Raw genomic sequence first — 16,741 nt, forward strand, 5'->3', positions numbered from 1 at the left:
TGGATGCATTACTCTAGCATAGCATCTAGAATGAGTGACTGTTAATTACCTTTGCTGGAATTTTGTTGCATTCAGCTGCTACTCAGTAGGAAAATACTCTTGCTTTACTTGCTAGTCTTGTTTAAGGTTTAGATTTAAATGTACGTCCTCTCACCTTGTTTTTGTAGACTGAGTCATGTTTGCTTTAGTTATTAGCAAACTTCTAAATGAACTAAAATAAATTCCCTATTTTCATATCATTCTGAGCCACTCATGAAGTGACCAAATTAAAACCATGCAAAGCACTTCAAATTTCATTGTATAGTCACATGATGCATTTGTCTCAGGGTAGCAGTTGCAAAAATGGTAATTTAACAGAAAATGTTTCAAAAGTACTTCCTAGAGGAGAAAAAGACCTCAAGGTCACAGAGAGTATTCATATAGTGGGTGAACAGTCTCAAACTGAAATTTAGTTTTGAACTTAGCTTGGAATTTTAACAACTGTGCACAAGAAACTTCAAGTTAAGTAATATTCAACAGAAATTGCCAGTCAGTAGTAGTTAACTATCAGTTAAAAATGATTGAAGAGTATTTAATTATTGCGAGCAGGAAGCAGAATGAACATTTGTAACCACAGTGCCCTGAAAAAGTACCTGGCTTAAAATACCCGGCTGACACAGAAGGGCAATAAATGGAGTGCACTGTAATCAAAGTGCAAAAATTGGGAATTTGGTGAAAGTGGAAATACATTAATTCTGGAGACAGGTTAGAATTTAATTTAATGTACTGGGATCTAATAGTGCATCAAGGTCAAATCAGGAGAAGAATGGTCACAAGTTTGATCTGTATGCACAAAACCACTCAAAACAAGATACACAAATTAATGGCACAAGTAGTGATAAATGGGTTTGATCCAATAGCCATTAGAAAGATGTGGCCAGAGTTTGACCATGGTTGAGAATTAATTCCAGCGTATTTGAGCCCCTAATTACTGGCAGTGTGCCTGATGACAAAATCTTCCCAGAAGTGGCCTCATGGCTGCCATTGCATTCACCATCCTACTAAAGATAGGCTCTTGATGTGGTCATTCCAATTAAAGAATTAAGGCTTAGGGTTAGGAAGGACACAAAAGTTGATTATTTGTATCACATGTGGCCTTTCCTGCTTATGCCCCCAATCTTTAAGGTATGAAGCCTCCCGCTCTATTCGTCCCCAGGTTCCAACCAGCATGTCCACAAAGTCAGTCCTAATTAGACCCGTAATCAATTTAACTGGCTGCCTGTCTCCATGGTGCAAGCAGTCAATTGAGTCCCTGTCTGCGCATGTGAAATATCCCTGGTGGTGAGCCGTCCCAGCGTGCCTCCCACCTATTCTCCCGGGACTCCCAAGTTGCTATCACGGGGAGAAGAATATGCAGCCTGAAGAATCTGTAAAGGGATTGTTTTAGATTATGGACTAAAAGCTATAACACAGGGTTATTAAAATTTGGTAGGAAGAATAGGAAAAAGAGAATAATTTTTAAATTTGAGAAACGATGTACCGTTGTATTCATAAGAATCTGACTGCCCTTCACTATAAAGCACAGAGTTAACCATGTAGGAATAGCAAACATTGGAGAAGGCAAGCGTATGTTGCCTTCGTTGCAAGGGGTTTGAGCATAAGAGTAAGAAGCTCTTCCTGCAATTGTACACGATTTGATGAGTCCAAATCTCAGGGCACTGGTCTTCATCCCTGAGGGGTTCATTAAATTGCTTCCTTGAATAGGATGATTATTCTTGGAGGAGAGCCTATTCTTGCCCAAGCTTAGGAAAATGAGAGGCTTCTTATTGAAAAACACAAGGTTCTGAGGGGGCTTAATAGGGCAGATGTTGAGAGGCTGTTTTCCCAGGCTGCAAAATCTAGAAATACGGGCATAGTCTCAGAATAAGGGATCAGTCTTTTAGGACTTTGAAGAGAAATATCTTCATTTTGATGGTTATGATTTCTTACAAGAGCTATGGATGCTTACTAGTGAGTACATTTAAAGCTGAGATTGATAGAATGTTGAACTCTGAGGGAATCAAGGCATATGGTACTCAGGCTGGAAGGTGAAGTTCAGGTCAAAGGTCAGCCACAATCTTGTTGAATGATGATCCATTGGGTCTACTCCTGCTTCTATATCTTACCCTATCAATCTTGACAAAAACTTGGTTAAAGATTGAATTTTAAGGATGGTCTCAAACAAATAAAAGTAGGAAGGTAAAGGAGAAAATTCCAGAGGGTGGGACGAGTCAGCTAAAGGTACAATTACTAATACTGAGATGCACAAGAGGCATCGCAAAAACAAAGAATACATGTTGGATTCGAGGCTGCGTCAAAAATGGTGAGTAAAATCTAGTGCAAAGCTTTGGATGATCTGCAGTTTATGGTGCACTCATGGCATGTGGCTGATCAAACTCGACAGACATTTCCATCTTACTCCTAAGGGAAGACTGCAAAATGTCTTGCGCTTCAGTGTTTAGGTATCAAATGCCATTCGGTATTGTAGAATGGGAAGGCTAACAATGATGTCCGTAACATCGCAACTCACTACAAAAAATGTAGACAGTGGGATTGCTTGCAAAAAATGAACATGATTAAAGGATTAATTACCAAGGCACGTTTATTTGTGTACTTACAAATATACCGCGTGCCTGCTAGTGGCACTATTAAGCTTCCGATAAACACTAAAACTGAAGTCAGGTTGTAATACAACCAATAAACAGAGTAATGAAAATTATTTTCTTAATTGGATTTTTCAGATAAATTTGGAAATGTCAAAAACAAATGCAATGTGACAAGTTTGTAGGAATCTTTAGTATGCAATGGTAACTGGTATTATTGTTCAAAAGGATAATCTAACTAAACCTTTGAAACTTTTCCAGGAGTGCTGGTGAGTAAGAACATAACGTATGATTGGGAAAAGGCCTTTGATACTACAACGTAAAACAAATTTGAATCTAAAGAGCAGATTATAGTTGGAGTTAACAGTAGACTCCAGAACTCATGTGCTGCTGTGGGTATTTTTATCATATTCAAAGTTAACTCCTCAAATATCAAAATATCACACTTACTGAAAAATACTGCTCTGCCTCAAGCTGGTCCTGAAGCTCCCGCATTTGTCCCTCATTTCCTCGATACTGCCTTAAAAAATCAAGAGGGCATCATCAGATAGTGGAGTAACCAGCTTTAAATTAAAACTACGTTGTATGACAAATACATCTACAAAAAATATTAGAGACATTACTGTGAACATTCCCATTTTAATTTTATTCTTTATCAGTGCAACAAATTATGGCACCAGAAAAAAAATGACAAATAAAATCCTTTTTTCTATCTAGTTAGATGTCCAATGTGCATGGAAACACATAATGTGTTTTAAAAGTTCCCAGATTATGCTATTAATGAATCTGCACCCACCTACTGAGTTTCCAATATTTAGCTCAAACTCTCGTCTTTGACACACATTCCACTAATTCAAGTCAAGAGCAGATTAGCAAGGCACAAGGTTACACATAGAGTTTAGCCAGATAAAATCAGCTTGCCAGATCTATCAATCATTACTTATTCAGCTCAGATCACTTTAGCAATTGTAATATTGTCTTGCAATGATAACTGAATTAAATGAGAAAAATTCCAGCTCCCAGTGGCAATCTACCCTTATAGATCCCAGCAAAGACTGGCTGAGATGGTCAGTCAATCAGCAGGACTATCAAATACTGCAGTTTTGCCTGATTTAACTTTCAAATTATCAAGGTTGCCATAAACTGCTGAATTTGGTTCCAGGATCTGGAGGGGTAGATTGCCACTGAAAGCTGGAATTCTTCTCACTTCTGCATCAGTGCATCATGAGGAATCCTGTCAAAGCCCTTAATAAAGTCCATACAGATAACATCCACTATTTGCTCTCATCAATCATCTCAATCATGTTTACAAGACACAATCTCCCTCACACAAAACTGTACTGCCTATCGCTAATAAGTCCATATTTTTCCAAATGTGAGTAAATCCTGTCCCTCAGAATTTTCTCCAATTATTTTCCGACCACTGACAAAAAGCTCACAAAGGCTTGTAATTTCCTGGATTATCCCTGTTGCCCTTCTTAAGCAAAGGAACAATCTTGGTTATTCTCCAGTCCTCTGGGACCTCTCCTGTGACTAAAGGGGATACAAAGATTTTGTACAAGTCCCCAGCAATTTCCTCCCTTGCCTCCCTCATATTTTGGGATAGATCCCATCAGTTGCTGGGGACATGTCTACCTTAATGCTTGTCAAAGTGTCTAACATCACCTCCTTTTTCACATCAACAGGCCCTAGAATGTCAACACACCCCTCTCCAGACTCACCATCCACCCATCCTTCTCCTTTATACTACTGATGCAAAGTATTCATTAATGACCTCACCCATTTCTTCCAGCCCCACACATAAATCCCCTCCTTTGTCCTGTTGCTCCATATGTGTTTATATATATTATGCCTTGAGATTTCCTTAATCCTGTTTGCCATGGACACTTCATGGCCTCTTTTAGCGTCCTAATTCCTTGTTTAAGTTCTTTCTTGCTTTCTTTATATTCTTTGAGGACTCTGTCTGTTAGCTTCCTAAACCTTATGTATATCTCCTTTTTCTTTTTGACTTAACTCACAATTTCTCTTGTCACCCAAGGTGTCCCAATCTTGCCATCCTTATCTATGATTTTCACTGGAACATGCTGATCCTGAATTCCAATCAACTAGTCTTTAAAAGATTTGCACATGACAGATGTGAATTTACCCTCAAACAGCCGTCCCTAATCTACATTCCCCAATTCCTGCCTAATATTCCCGCAGATTAGGACCGTGATTCTCCCATCCTGCCGCACTATTTTTTTTAGTGAAGTGGGCTGGGAAAATCACGTGTTGGTTGATTTGCGGGGTTCCTACGAACGTTCACGCCGCAACATACATCTCCCAGGACCAGATTTCCAGTGGTGTCTGCGCCATGCTGGAAATCGGCTGGGAGGCGGGATCAGTATTTAAATATTATTTAGCATATTACTTAAATGCTATTAGCAGGCCCGGAACTGAATTCTCTGGACCTGCTAGCATCTCTCATCCTTCACAGTTTTTCACTGCAGGGAGATTACACTGGCTCCCCATTTTTAGGGAACTAGCAGCCAACGCTGCTGGAGTGAAGGGGGCGAGGCAATCAGGGGCTCCCAAGGGGCACCTCTGCAGCCTGTGCCCTGGGGACTGCCCAAAAGGCAAACTGTCCACACCCACAGGGCACCTTGGCACTGCTCGTCAAGCATAGGGCAGTGCAAAAGGGCAATTGGTAGGGGAACCTGCTGCCACTCTGCCATTGGGATTGGTGGGGGCAGGAGGGAAGCCAGGATTTGGGTGTTTCAAGCATGATAGAGAGGGGTGTAAAAGAAGTCGGGGAGTTATGTTACTGATTATGGAGAATATCACAGCTGTACTACGGGAGGATACCTTGGCAGGCTCATCCAGAGAGGCCACGTGGGTAGAAATCAGGAACAAGAAGGGTGCAAGTCACTTTGATGGGGTTATACTACAGGCCTTAGAAAAGATCTAGTGGATTTAAACAGTTTAATTAAAACTGTAGTGGCAATAATTTCATAATATTACGTTATTTACTAATGTGTAGGTAGGTCCAATTAAATCTATGATGCACACCATCTATTAATGCTGGTAGTGCTTACTTTTGAAAATTTATAGATTGTGTACTAATATCATTGAACATTGTGCTTAAATGACATCATACAGTTAAGCTACCAGTCTTGTCCCTCTCTCAACCAAGTCTTTGTAATAACTACAACATCATAGTTATATGTACTAATTCAAGCCCTAAATTCATCTGCCTTACCTGACAAACTTGTCATGTTAAAACAAAAAGACTTCAGACTACCAGTCCCACTGTGTTCAGTAATCTTTCCGTCTGTTCTTCCTCTTGACCTTACTCGGTCATTTCACTTGCTGACCTACTGCTCCGGTTTCCACCCTCCTGCCGTATTAGTTTAAACTCTCCCAAATGACACTAGCAATCCTCCCTGCCAGGATATTAGTGGCCCTCCAGTTTAGATGCAACCCGTCCTTCTTGTACAGGTCTGGAAGATATCCCAATGATCTACATGTCTGAAGCTCTCCCTCCAACACCAGCTCTTTAGCTATACATTTAACTGTACTGTCTTCCTATTCCTAGCCTCAATGGCATGTGGCACATGAAATAATCCCAAGATTACAACCCTGGAGGTCCTGCTTTTCAATTTTGGGAGATGCAGCAGCCAATTTGGTCCAGAAAGGTCCCAGAAGTAACAATGTGAAAACGACCAGAAAACCCATTTCTTTAGCGTTTATTTAAGGGATAAATATTAATCAAGATACCACACCAGAGAAACTCTCCTACTGTTCACTGAAATGCTACCATGAAATCTTTTATGCATGCCAGACAGGATCATAGTTTTTAAAAGTTTAACAGGTTCTGACATTAATTATTCAAAATAACATTGGCATAACATGTCCTTTGTTCTGTGGACAGCACATGCACTTGCCGTATCCAACTTCCTCATCATTGCATTCTATAATATTACCCAGGTGCAAATAATCATTTGTGTATAGTGTATAAACAGAGGTAGCTGTTTGAATTTATTTTCATTCTGATCTGTACTCAGAGAAAGAAAAACTAACTTGATGTTATCCAATAACTAGTATAATGACAGTTAAGCATAAGGTTCAACAATATTAGTTCACAATCTATAAATTCTCAAAAGCACTACCAGAAATAATAGATGGTGTGCATCAAAGATTTAATTTGACATAAGCAAATAGCACAATATCATGAAATTGTTACCATTGCAGCTTTAATTAACCTGTTTAAATCCAGTAGATCTTTTCTAAAAGACAACTCTGATGAAAGGCAGTGATCTTTCTTATCTTCTGTCTAGTCTTATTGGTCCTTAGGCATATAACAGCTGAGAGCATGGGATACTTGATCTTGTTCCCCAAGTCTTTACCAATACAAGTCTTAGCCAGCAATGAAGAGATCAACCACAGTGGATCTGAGGGAAACACCATCTGATTTTTCCTTGCAAAGGTAATGCTTACCATTCCTCAGAGCAGTATAACTGACATTGGGAACTACACAACTTTGCTTCCTAATGTGATTCACCATTCAGAATCCAGAATTTAACAAAATAATCAAATGAAAGATCCAAGATCGATCATTTAGGATGTGAGTGGTTGGCAGCACCAATAAGAGAGCAAACATTTTGCGACAGGGAGCAAGAAAACCTGGAAGGATGAATCAATTGGAAACTGCTGCATGTACTAATCATAAAAAGAATACAGGGGCTGTCAAAATGAGATGAGGAGAAATGTCTTCACCCAAATGGTTGTAAATCTTCATCCAGAAAGTTGTGGATGCTCCACTATTGACTACATGTAAGACTGGGATAGATAGAGTTTTGGTTTCTCTTGAAATCAAGGAATTTGGCAAACAGGAATTTGAAACACAAGATCAGCCTTGGTTGTATCCTATAGAGGAGCAAACTCAACAGGTTATATGTTCTACTCTTATTCCTATCTCACGTTATTATGAGACATTACACAATATGCTATTCCGTATTAATTTTTCAACTTGTTTTGAAAATAACAGTGGCCATTAAGACAGATGAAAAAAGGGAACAACTAAACATTTTCACCAATAGCTAAAATTAACATATGTTAGATAGAATTTGCAACTTAGGCTGCAAAAGGTATATGGTTCATCTGAAAATTATGATTTAAGGTATTACTGAGATAGCATTCTTTTCTACATCTTAGTACTTAAAATGAACCGTGAAATAAATCTATGTGTAGCACACACTGGAGTTCTTAAAAATGCATTTCATTTTTCTTTCATTTCCTATCTGAGGTGTGCAAGAATCTCTCCTATGGGTCAACTTCAGATTTTTACTTTCTGCAGAAAAGCACCTGACCTAATGCAATGAGATATTTAACTCATTGTTATATAAATATTTAGTGCAAAACTATTACTTCAACATGCTGCCCCACATTATTGAACATTTCCTCTTTAAATTTTATGAGTATTTTGAAATTGCATGCATTACAAAATAACTTTTCCTAACAAATTTACACTGAGTCCTCCCAAGGCAGTACATATAAAATAAATTTTATACAAATTTAATAGTCCAAGCAGAAGTAAATACTTTGAGAGTTGTGCCAGCTGGAATTCGAGCGACCGCTTGGATTCCAGCAATGAATTAATCTCTTGTTTCAGTTGTTTCTCTGAACCTTTCAGATTGTCCGTTTCCAATGACTGTGCCTTTAGTTCACTCTTTGTTATCTCACGTTTATTCATCTCTTGATCCAGCTGCAGTGTCAGAGTCTTCACCTGTGTAATTAAGAATATCGATCACCATTAATACAAATGATTTGAAGTTAAGATGGAAATGAATCATAGTGCAAAGATATTGCCTGGATTGGGTGGCATGCCTTATGAGGATAGGTTGAGAGAGCTCGGTCTTTTCTCCTTGGAGAGAAGGATGAGAGGTGATCTGATAGAGGTGTGTAAGATGTTGAGAGGTATTGATCAGGTGGATTCTCAGAGGCTTTTTCCCAGGGCTGAAATGGCTGCCACAAGAGGACACAGGTTTAGGGTGCTGGGGAGTAGGTACAGAGGAGATGTCAGGGGAATGGGATGCTGGCCTTCATAGTGAGGGGGATTGAATATAAAAGTAGGGAGGTCTTGCTGCAGCTGTATAGGGCATTGGTGAGGCCGCAACTGGAGTACTGTGTGCAGTTTTGGGCGCTGCACCTGCGCAATAGTTTTTCACTGAGGGTGGTGGGTGTGTGGAATTGGCTGCTGGCGGTGGTGGTGAAGGTGGATTCGATAGGGTCTTTTAAGAGACTTCTGCGTGAGTGCATGGGACTTAGTGAGATTGCGGGTTATAGGTAAGCCTAGTAGGTAGAGATATGTTCGGTGGAACTTGTGGGCCAAAGGGCCTGTTTGTGCTGTAGTTTTTCTATGTTCTATTCTTCTGAACTCCAGCAAATGTTATCCTAACTGACTCCGTCTCTCCTCATGTCATTCTTGCCATTCCAAGAATCAATCTGGTAAACCTTCACTGCAATTCCTCTAATAGCATGAGCATCTTTCCTCAGATAGGAAATGAAAACTGCACATAATCTTGATGAGTTGTGGCCTCATCAAGGCCCTATATAAGGATCCCAAAGGCGGAGGTGTTCAGAATCAGAGCTATAATCTTAATGATATAGGGGAAGCTTATAGGGCTGAGATGAGGAAAAATTTCTTCTCTGCTCCTGTACTCAAATCTTCTCACTATTAATGCCAACATACCATTTGCTTTCTTTACCACCTGCATGCTTACCTTCATCGACTGGTGTATGGATCACCCAGGTCTCAATGCATATTCCACTCTCTTAATTTATCGCCATTCAGATAATAATCTGCTTTCCTGTTTTTCCCACTTGAGAATTTTCTCAGTACCAATGTCAGGCTGACTGGTTTACAACTGCCTGGTCTTCTCTCTACCTCCCTTTTATAAATTATATTTGCTACCCTCCAATCTGTAGGAATTGTTCCAGAGACTATAGAATCTTGGAAGATGACTACCAATGCATCCATTATTTCTAGTACTAATTCCTTAAGTACTCTGCAATATAGATTATCAGGCCCTCAGGATTTATCAGCATTCAATCCCATCAATTTCCCCAGCAACTTTTCTCAACTAGAATAATTTCTTTCAGTTTCTCTCTCTCACTAAACCCTGTGTTCCACAACATTTCTGGTATATAGTTTGTGTCCTCCTTTGTGAAGATAGAACCAAAGGATGTATTTAGTTAGTCAACCACTTTTTGTTCCCCATTATAAATTCTTCTCTTTCTGACTGTAAGGAACCTATATTAGACTTCACCAATCTTTTTCTCTTCACACTGTCAAAGTACCCAAAGATCTGTAGAGAAAATCTGCCTGCTTCCAAAGGGAGAAACATCAATCTTAAAAAAATGCAAAACAGTTATAAACCTTGGTTTGCAAGCTCTCACCTCATCCTCCAATCTCTCCTTCTGTTTACTGAGCTGCTCCACTTTTTGTTGGAACTGCTTTAAATCGACTTCCAACATAGAAAGCTTTTTTTCCACTTCCATCACCTGATTCTCTGCTTTCTGTCTGGACATCCTCTCTTCTTTCAGCTTGTTATCCATTTCTGAATAGTATCAAGTAAGTTTTAAAATACAGCAACATTTTAGGATAATACAAATATAGTAGTTATCATAGACATATAATTTTTGAGATGCCAATGATAGAACATGCATTGAGTCAATAAAACAACTAAATGAAATTTCAGAAAATTTCAACTGCAAATAAAATCATTTTTACACTGTACAATTGTATTAGGAAGTCATAAAAGTTAGCTGAATATTGAAATAGTTGTTCTATTCAAACCAAGTCAAAGTTTCTTCACACACATCCTACTTTGTACTGAATCTTCTGTAACTTGACATCCAGTGTGCATTTATATTTAAAAAATGCACACTAGCATCAGTAACTTCTTCCTTAAGCACTAAAACAAAATATTTCTGGAATCCTTCAGAACAGCCACCAGACAGCAAGGCTGCTGGTAGACATACTGGATGAATTTACTGACACTTTGAATAATCAGAGGTACTAATAAGTAAAAACTCACATTGGTTGAGGTAACCAATATATCTATTAAACAATGACTTCTGTAATGGCAGTTTTCATCTGTATATTTGTTTTATTTCAGGGTTGAGACAAAGCCAGCATTTATGTAACTACCTATTCCTTAGTAACCGTCCGATATGCCATGCACCAACATGCTGTATGCACTAGGTTGGTCCCCAAATTTACACTGGAGATCCTTGAATTCACTTGCATGAAAAATAATCTTTGCAAATACTAACCATTCATGGCCACAGACTTTGCTTCTTCTATGGATTCATACTCATCTACCAATCGTGCTTTAGTTACTTTATGCTCCGTTATTTCTTGGTCCAGCCGCTGTTGTAATATTTTATGTTTGTAATTCAAGTCTATTTCCAAATTATTCTTTTCCTAAAGTGAAATTGAATCACAGAATTATTATACAGAGTGAGCATAAGAGACTGAGGAAGCAATGTTATGTCTTTCTTGGTGTAAGTGGAAGAAACAAGAAAAGATTTCCACAATTGTTTGCAAGGAATTACCAATCATAGCTGTACTACAGAGAGAAGGTCACGTGCCTTTTGACACATAAATAAATAAATCATGGGTTTTATTCTGTACCTTTTCATGAGAGTTACAAAGGACAACCCTTACAGCAATGAATGATGCACAGTTTGAAAGTGGGGAATGGGATGAACGTTAATTGACAAACGAAATTTTCTTTAAATAGGCTCACGTGGAAAGTTCATTTTATATTTACTCTCCAGAGCATTTAGTAATAGTTACAGATGGTACTTGTGTTACATTTATATATTATGTTGTGAACTCAATTACCAAACACTTGCACTTTTGAAAAGGGTAGAAGAAATGGAATTGCTGAAGCATGAAGGAAAACAAATGACATTAATTCATGTAATCTTCACAAATTTATCCCAACAGCAAAATCTGTGGTCAATTATTGCACACTTAAGGCCTCATGCTGCGCTGCTGCTATTAACCCAGTGGCGGGCAGGGCTCTCATCATTTGGAAACAATCCTTTGCTTTTGGACTCATAGGACTTGCGGGTGGGTATCCCTCATTCAATTACACTGAGTGCCAAAAGAGAAAGTGCTGGAAAATCTCAACAAGTCTGTCAACATCTTTAAGAAGAGAAGAAAGCTGACATTTCAAGTCCAGATGATTCTTTGTCAAAGCTTTGTCAATGCTGCCAGACCTGCTGAAATTTTAAAGCATTTTCTCTTTTGGTTTCAGATACCAGCATCTGCAGTAATTTGCTTTTTTTTTTAAACACTGAGTGCCTGTTCGAGGGACCCAGGATTGGGCCACTGAGAAATGGGATAGTGGAGTACCAGCTGCAGGCATCACTTCTCCGGTGGCACTGCTGAATACAGAACAGCTGTCAGCCTCCAATTGGCTGATAGCTCCCATTGGTGGGACTTCCACCCCTATGTCCTTGATTCCGGGAGAAGGCCCGTTGCTGCCTTAAGTCTCAATGGCACAAGATGTGACAGACCTTTTCATAAATTGGCAACTTGGGAACGTCACTGCCTCTCCACAAGATTCTGCCCAATGATACAAAAAGTGTAGATAATGATACTATTGGTCTTGCCTTTGACACTGATGATAAAATATTCAGAGTATTAACAAACATTGAGGAAAAATATTTAGATTTAGACTGTCAGTTTGAGGGTAACACTAAGAATGCAGAAAGTGATTAGTAGAAATCATAATAAAATTTGCATATCTAACTAAATTAGAACTAAGTGAAGTAAAGCAAATGAACAGAAATGCATTGTAAAATAAGTACTGTTGTCACATAGTGTTTAAGTATGATAACGTGTGTAAATCTAGGTATTTGTATTTCATAATTGTGGGATTAAAGTTTTTAATTAGTTGTGCAAAAGAAGGTAATTAAGTGAAATCTTGAATGAAATCTGTTGGACATTCAGTCTATATGCCATTGGGGTAAATGTCTCAACTATTACCTCATTAAACATTTTAAAATCTGATTTTGAGAATATTGTTTCTAACTGTTATCCCTTTATTTCCTGGATGTAGGACGTGCAGCTTTTATGAGGAAAAACAACAGCTGGAAATGCTCAGCAGGACTGGCAGCAGCTGAGGAGAGAGAAACAGTTAACATTTCAGATTAATGACCTTTCATTCGGTATTATCCCAGTTCTGTATTTACCTTCTCTAGATTGCTAAGCTTGTCTTGTGCCTGTTTCCTCTCCATCTCTGCTTTTGAAAGATTCATTTTTGTCATTTTCAGTTCTTCTTGTAAAGATGTAGTTCGAGCTGAAAAAATATTGTCATTATCTGATTATTCATCTGTGCTTAGGGATTTTCTAGAAGAGGTGTACTAACAACCTAATCCAATAAAGACACCCTCCTACCCCAAGACATAGTTCAATTTTAAGTTACACAGACCATCAGTCACAGGTTTGATCCATGGTCTGTGCCGAGTTAGCAGATCTCAATTTGGCCAGCAGGTGGAATATCACCATTGACTTCATTCCTTGGGCCCTCAAGCAAAATCAGTCAACTTCTGCTTGTAAAGGTTACTCAGCAAGCCTTGTTCCTTAGCATTTGGTGAAGACAGAAACAAGTTCTGCAGTGATACCATGCTGATACTCATCATATCAGTTCATAAGGTTTATAAAACAGTACAGAACCAAGCTGAATGGAAAAAGTATGGAGGAAATCCAAAAAACGGATGAGGAGTGTACGGGAATTGATTAGTGGCTAATACAACATAACACTTGCGGTCCAATAGCCACCCTTTGGTTTGCTGTGGCAGTTCAAATACAGATAGCACAGTAGACTGACACAGAATGATGGCATCCTGACTTATGGCAGGCTACCAGACATTGAGTTGCATGACTCTCTGCCTACAGTTATACACCCGTTGGAGTCTGAGGAAGTGAGATCTCTTTTGGTTTCAGTATACAGCAGAATAGACATATGACACCCAGAAAGCTAAGCATTTTCAGTCAACTATATCTTCAACATGGGGAGGCCTGCAATCCTAATGGAGCCTTCTGCTTTCTCAGTGGTTAATGCGCAATGAATAGAGTGTGTCAACAACCGCCATCATGCCACAATACAGTGCAAACTGTGAGTTGTTGCAAATAGCTCAACACAGGTCTCAAAAAGTCAGATTAGTAAAAGTTCACCATCACTGTCACCTTGATAGCCACTGAAGGCAATGGATCCTTGTCCAGTTCTGAGGTTGCAGTTGTTGGTAGATTTTTAGTGAAGTTATCCTTACCGAAGCCTAGGTGTTGAACAATTTGTTTCTCACTGAAGTTCAGATGAAAGAATAACTCCAGGAATAGTCTGGACTGGTAATGGCCTCCTGCCCTCCACAAACCTTCCCAGATCATGCTGTATGGTAAGGGAAATGCCTGGGAACAACTGATTTGTGCAGATGTTTTGCAGTCAGCAAAAGATTCTTTAGCAGCTATCATACACAGCCTCTAAACTATACAAAGCATCGAAGACTTGTAGAATCAAAGCAACAGCTGGAAAATATCAATTTTCCAATTTACTAATCTGTAAACAGTTGATTCTAAATTGATTTGCTGGAAGGCTCTGCTTGCTGCTAAATGAGTGTTCAGTTCTGCAAGATTAAAAGGAGCCTACAGTCAGAGCATTGAGGTCTAAAATAGCATCACTGCCATTAAATCAGTGTGCACATTATGATCTGCCTGCTTTGACTTTTTCCACCAGCTGTTTATAACAATGTGCTAATGTCTTCAACCAATGTGAAATATGATGTGACTAACTCCAAAAGTGTATGTGTGACACATGTGCCATTGTGGTCCCTAAAAAGTACTTACAACACCCAAATATCAGGGGCCAAAGATCATAATTTAGTGCTATTTGTGGCTCGTGAGATTTAATCGAATGGCTGGAGATCTCTGTCATATTACTGTTCACAGATTTCCTGCAGAGGGTGCCACACTGAAAACAGGTGGTGGATGAGGGGACAGTACCACTGACAAGGCTGTGAAAGCATGTGGACAAATGTCAGCCAAGTGAATGCCACTGATAGCAAAATCTGGCCCAATAACATCCATGTAGGCCATAGTACCATTAAGGGGCATCATCAGAGATTGATTGAGGCCTTTTATTTCAGTCAGTTCCTCAGTGCTATCATAGGGTGGTGCTGATCAGGTACTATTTCTTCTGGGAAGGGAAGGGAAATGTGTGGAAGACACATTTTTCCACCTACTGGCAAGAAGGAAATAGTCCAAAAGGTCATTAATGACAACATATTGTTAACAAATATCAATTTCCAAATATGGCTTACCTTGCAAATCACTGATCATTTCTGAGCCATGGCTGCGAACTCGCCTTTCAGTATCCAAAGCAGATTGGTGCTGGATAATATCCTTCTCCAGCTGTAGTTTGGCACTTTCTAAAGTTCGGTTTCTCTCTTGTAGTTCACTATTTAAAGTCTCTACCTGGCTCATGGTCTTTGTTAATTCAGTTTGGTTCCTCCGTAACCTTGCCGCTGTGTCCGACTCAGATCGCAGTAAAGCATTAGCTTCTTCTAACTATTAATAAATAACAGCATTATATTTTTCAGGCATTCCTTGCTTTTTTGATTTTGAAAAACTTCAGCATATGAGTTTTAGGACTTACTTGTTTTTGTAACTGTACTATTTTCTCATTTGAAATGTGAGAATTCTGGCTCATTTTCTTCAAGTCCTCAAGTTGCTCCTTTAGTGTAGATACTACAAGCAAAACAGTGAACAGTTAGAAGTTATAGGTCCATTATCAATGAGACGTAATTCACTGCAAAAGGGATTTTCTATTAAACTTATTTCTAGGCACAAATTTCAAGAAAATATGTAGGACAAATGACCGTCAGTACTAAATGATTCAATGATTTTAGACAGAAATTGTGAAAATGCACATACTATTTGCTTCCTACTCTTTCTTGCTTGCCTCCTGCTTGCTGCTTCCCACTTTCCATTCGTAACTTCACATCCCTCACTCACTGCCCCAACGCTCCCTCCCACTAATCACTTCCCTCGGCCTCCTTCTTGCTACTTTCCTCTCCAGAATCCCTTCCTGCCTCCCAGTCTCCACATCCTTTGGCTGCCCCCCTTACACCCTCTCACTTGCTACCCCTCTTGCTGACTCATTTATTGCGCCCCCCCCACCACCTTCCCAAAACCTTCCAATCACTGCTCCTCTTTCAACCCCTTCAACTTTTTCCTCTCCCTCTGGCTCGATGCTTTCCTCTCTGGACTACCTCATTCACCCTCCCACAAGGCACGTTCCTCTGCTAACCCCCTTGCTTCCTCCATCTCACTACCCCTCTCTTATCCCCCTTACTGTCTCTCTCCTGAGTCCTTGAAAGAGGGCTTGGGAAAAGACTGGAAGCAGCAAGGGGATCAGGCGAAGGAAGCGGTAAGCAGTGGGGAACAAGAGGATTGATGAGTGAGAGAAAGTGAGGGGTTGAGAGGGAGAAGCAATGAGCAGGAAGGAGTGTGAGGAAAGAGAAGTGGTGAACAAAGCAGAGGAAAGTGTTTTAAAAAAAAAGTGCATAGTTACAACATGGTTCTTGGTGCATACGTATTAACAGTGCTAAAACAAAAATGGAAGCAGGGCTATTCAATCACGCTCCCTAATTTGCAAACCACCCTAAGATGAAAATGGGCTATTAGAATGCAGTTTAAATAGGGGATATCTATATATGGCCCTTGTACATCCTATAAAAGTGTACCACCTCTCACTTGTGTATATTGAAGTTAATTTGCCAGTTATGCATCCATTCTACAAGTTTATTGATGCTTTCATGGATTTTGCTGCAGTCGTGCTTTTCACTAATTACACTACTCAATTTATTGTCCACAACTTTAGAAATTGTACTTCAAATTTCCCCATTGATTAATTGACACAGACTTCATAGTTTTAGTTAGAAAATCAAAACACAGACATAATTGTTTTTATTAACCAGTTACTAACAGAATCACAGCATTAGGAATGTTCTAATACTACTTCTGGCAAAGGACTATTTCTTCTAATCTCCAGCACTAAATCATGTCC

At 39.3% G+C, this 16,741-nt stretch overlaps 1 protein-coding gene across 1 annotated transcript in view; it reads right to left on the reverse strand.

Annotated features, from left to right (window-relative positions):
* rock1 (Rho-associated, coiled-coil containing protein kinase 1) overlaps positions 1-16,741 on the reverse strand; it is a 140,045-nt gene that overhangs the window by 36,014 nt on the left and 87,290 nt on the right. The window contains exons 15-21 of the mRNA XM_080194293.1: positions 15,329-15,420; positions 14,994-15,240; positions 12,870-12,976; positions 10,938-11,088; positions 10,059-10,219; positions 8,201-8,385; positions 3,072-3,141 (exon numbers count right to left, since the gene is read on the reverse strand). Coding sequence (XP_080050419.1) covers positions 3,072-3,141; positions 8,201-8,385; positions 10,059-10,219; positions 10,938-11,088; positions 12,870-12,976; positions 14,994-15,240; positions 15,329-15,420 — 1,013 coding nt within the window. The remainder of the gene's footprint in view (positions 1-3,071; positions 3,142-8,200; positions 8,386-10,058; positions 10,220-10,937; positions 11,089-12,869; positions 12,977-14,993; positions 15,241-15,328; positions 15,421-16,741) is intronic.

Source organism: Carcharhinus amblyrhynchos, chromosome 8, assembly GCF_965287045.1.
Source record: "Carcharhinus amblyrhynchos chromosome 8, sCarAmb.v2.hapA, whole genome shotgun sequence".
Lineage (NCBI taxonomy): Eukaryota > Metazoa > Chordata > Chondrichthyes > Carcharhiniformes > Carcharhinidae > Carcharhinus > Carcharhinus amblyrhynchos.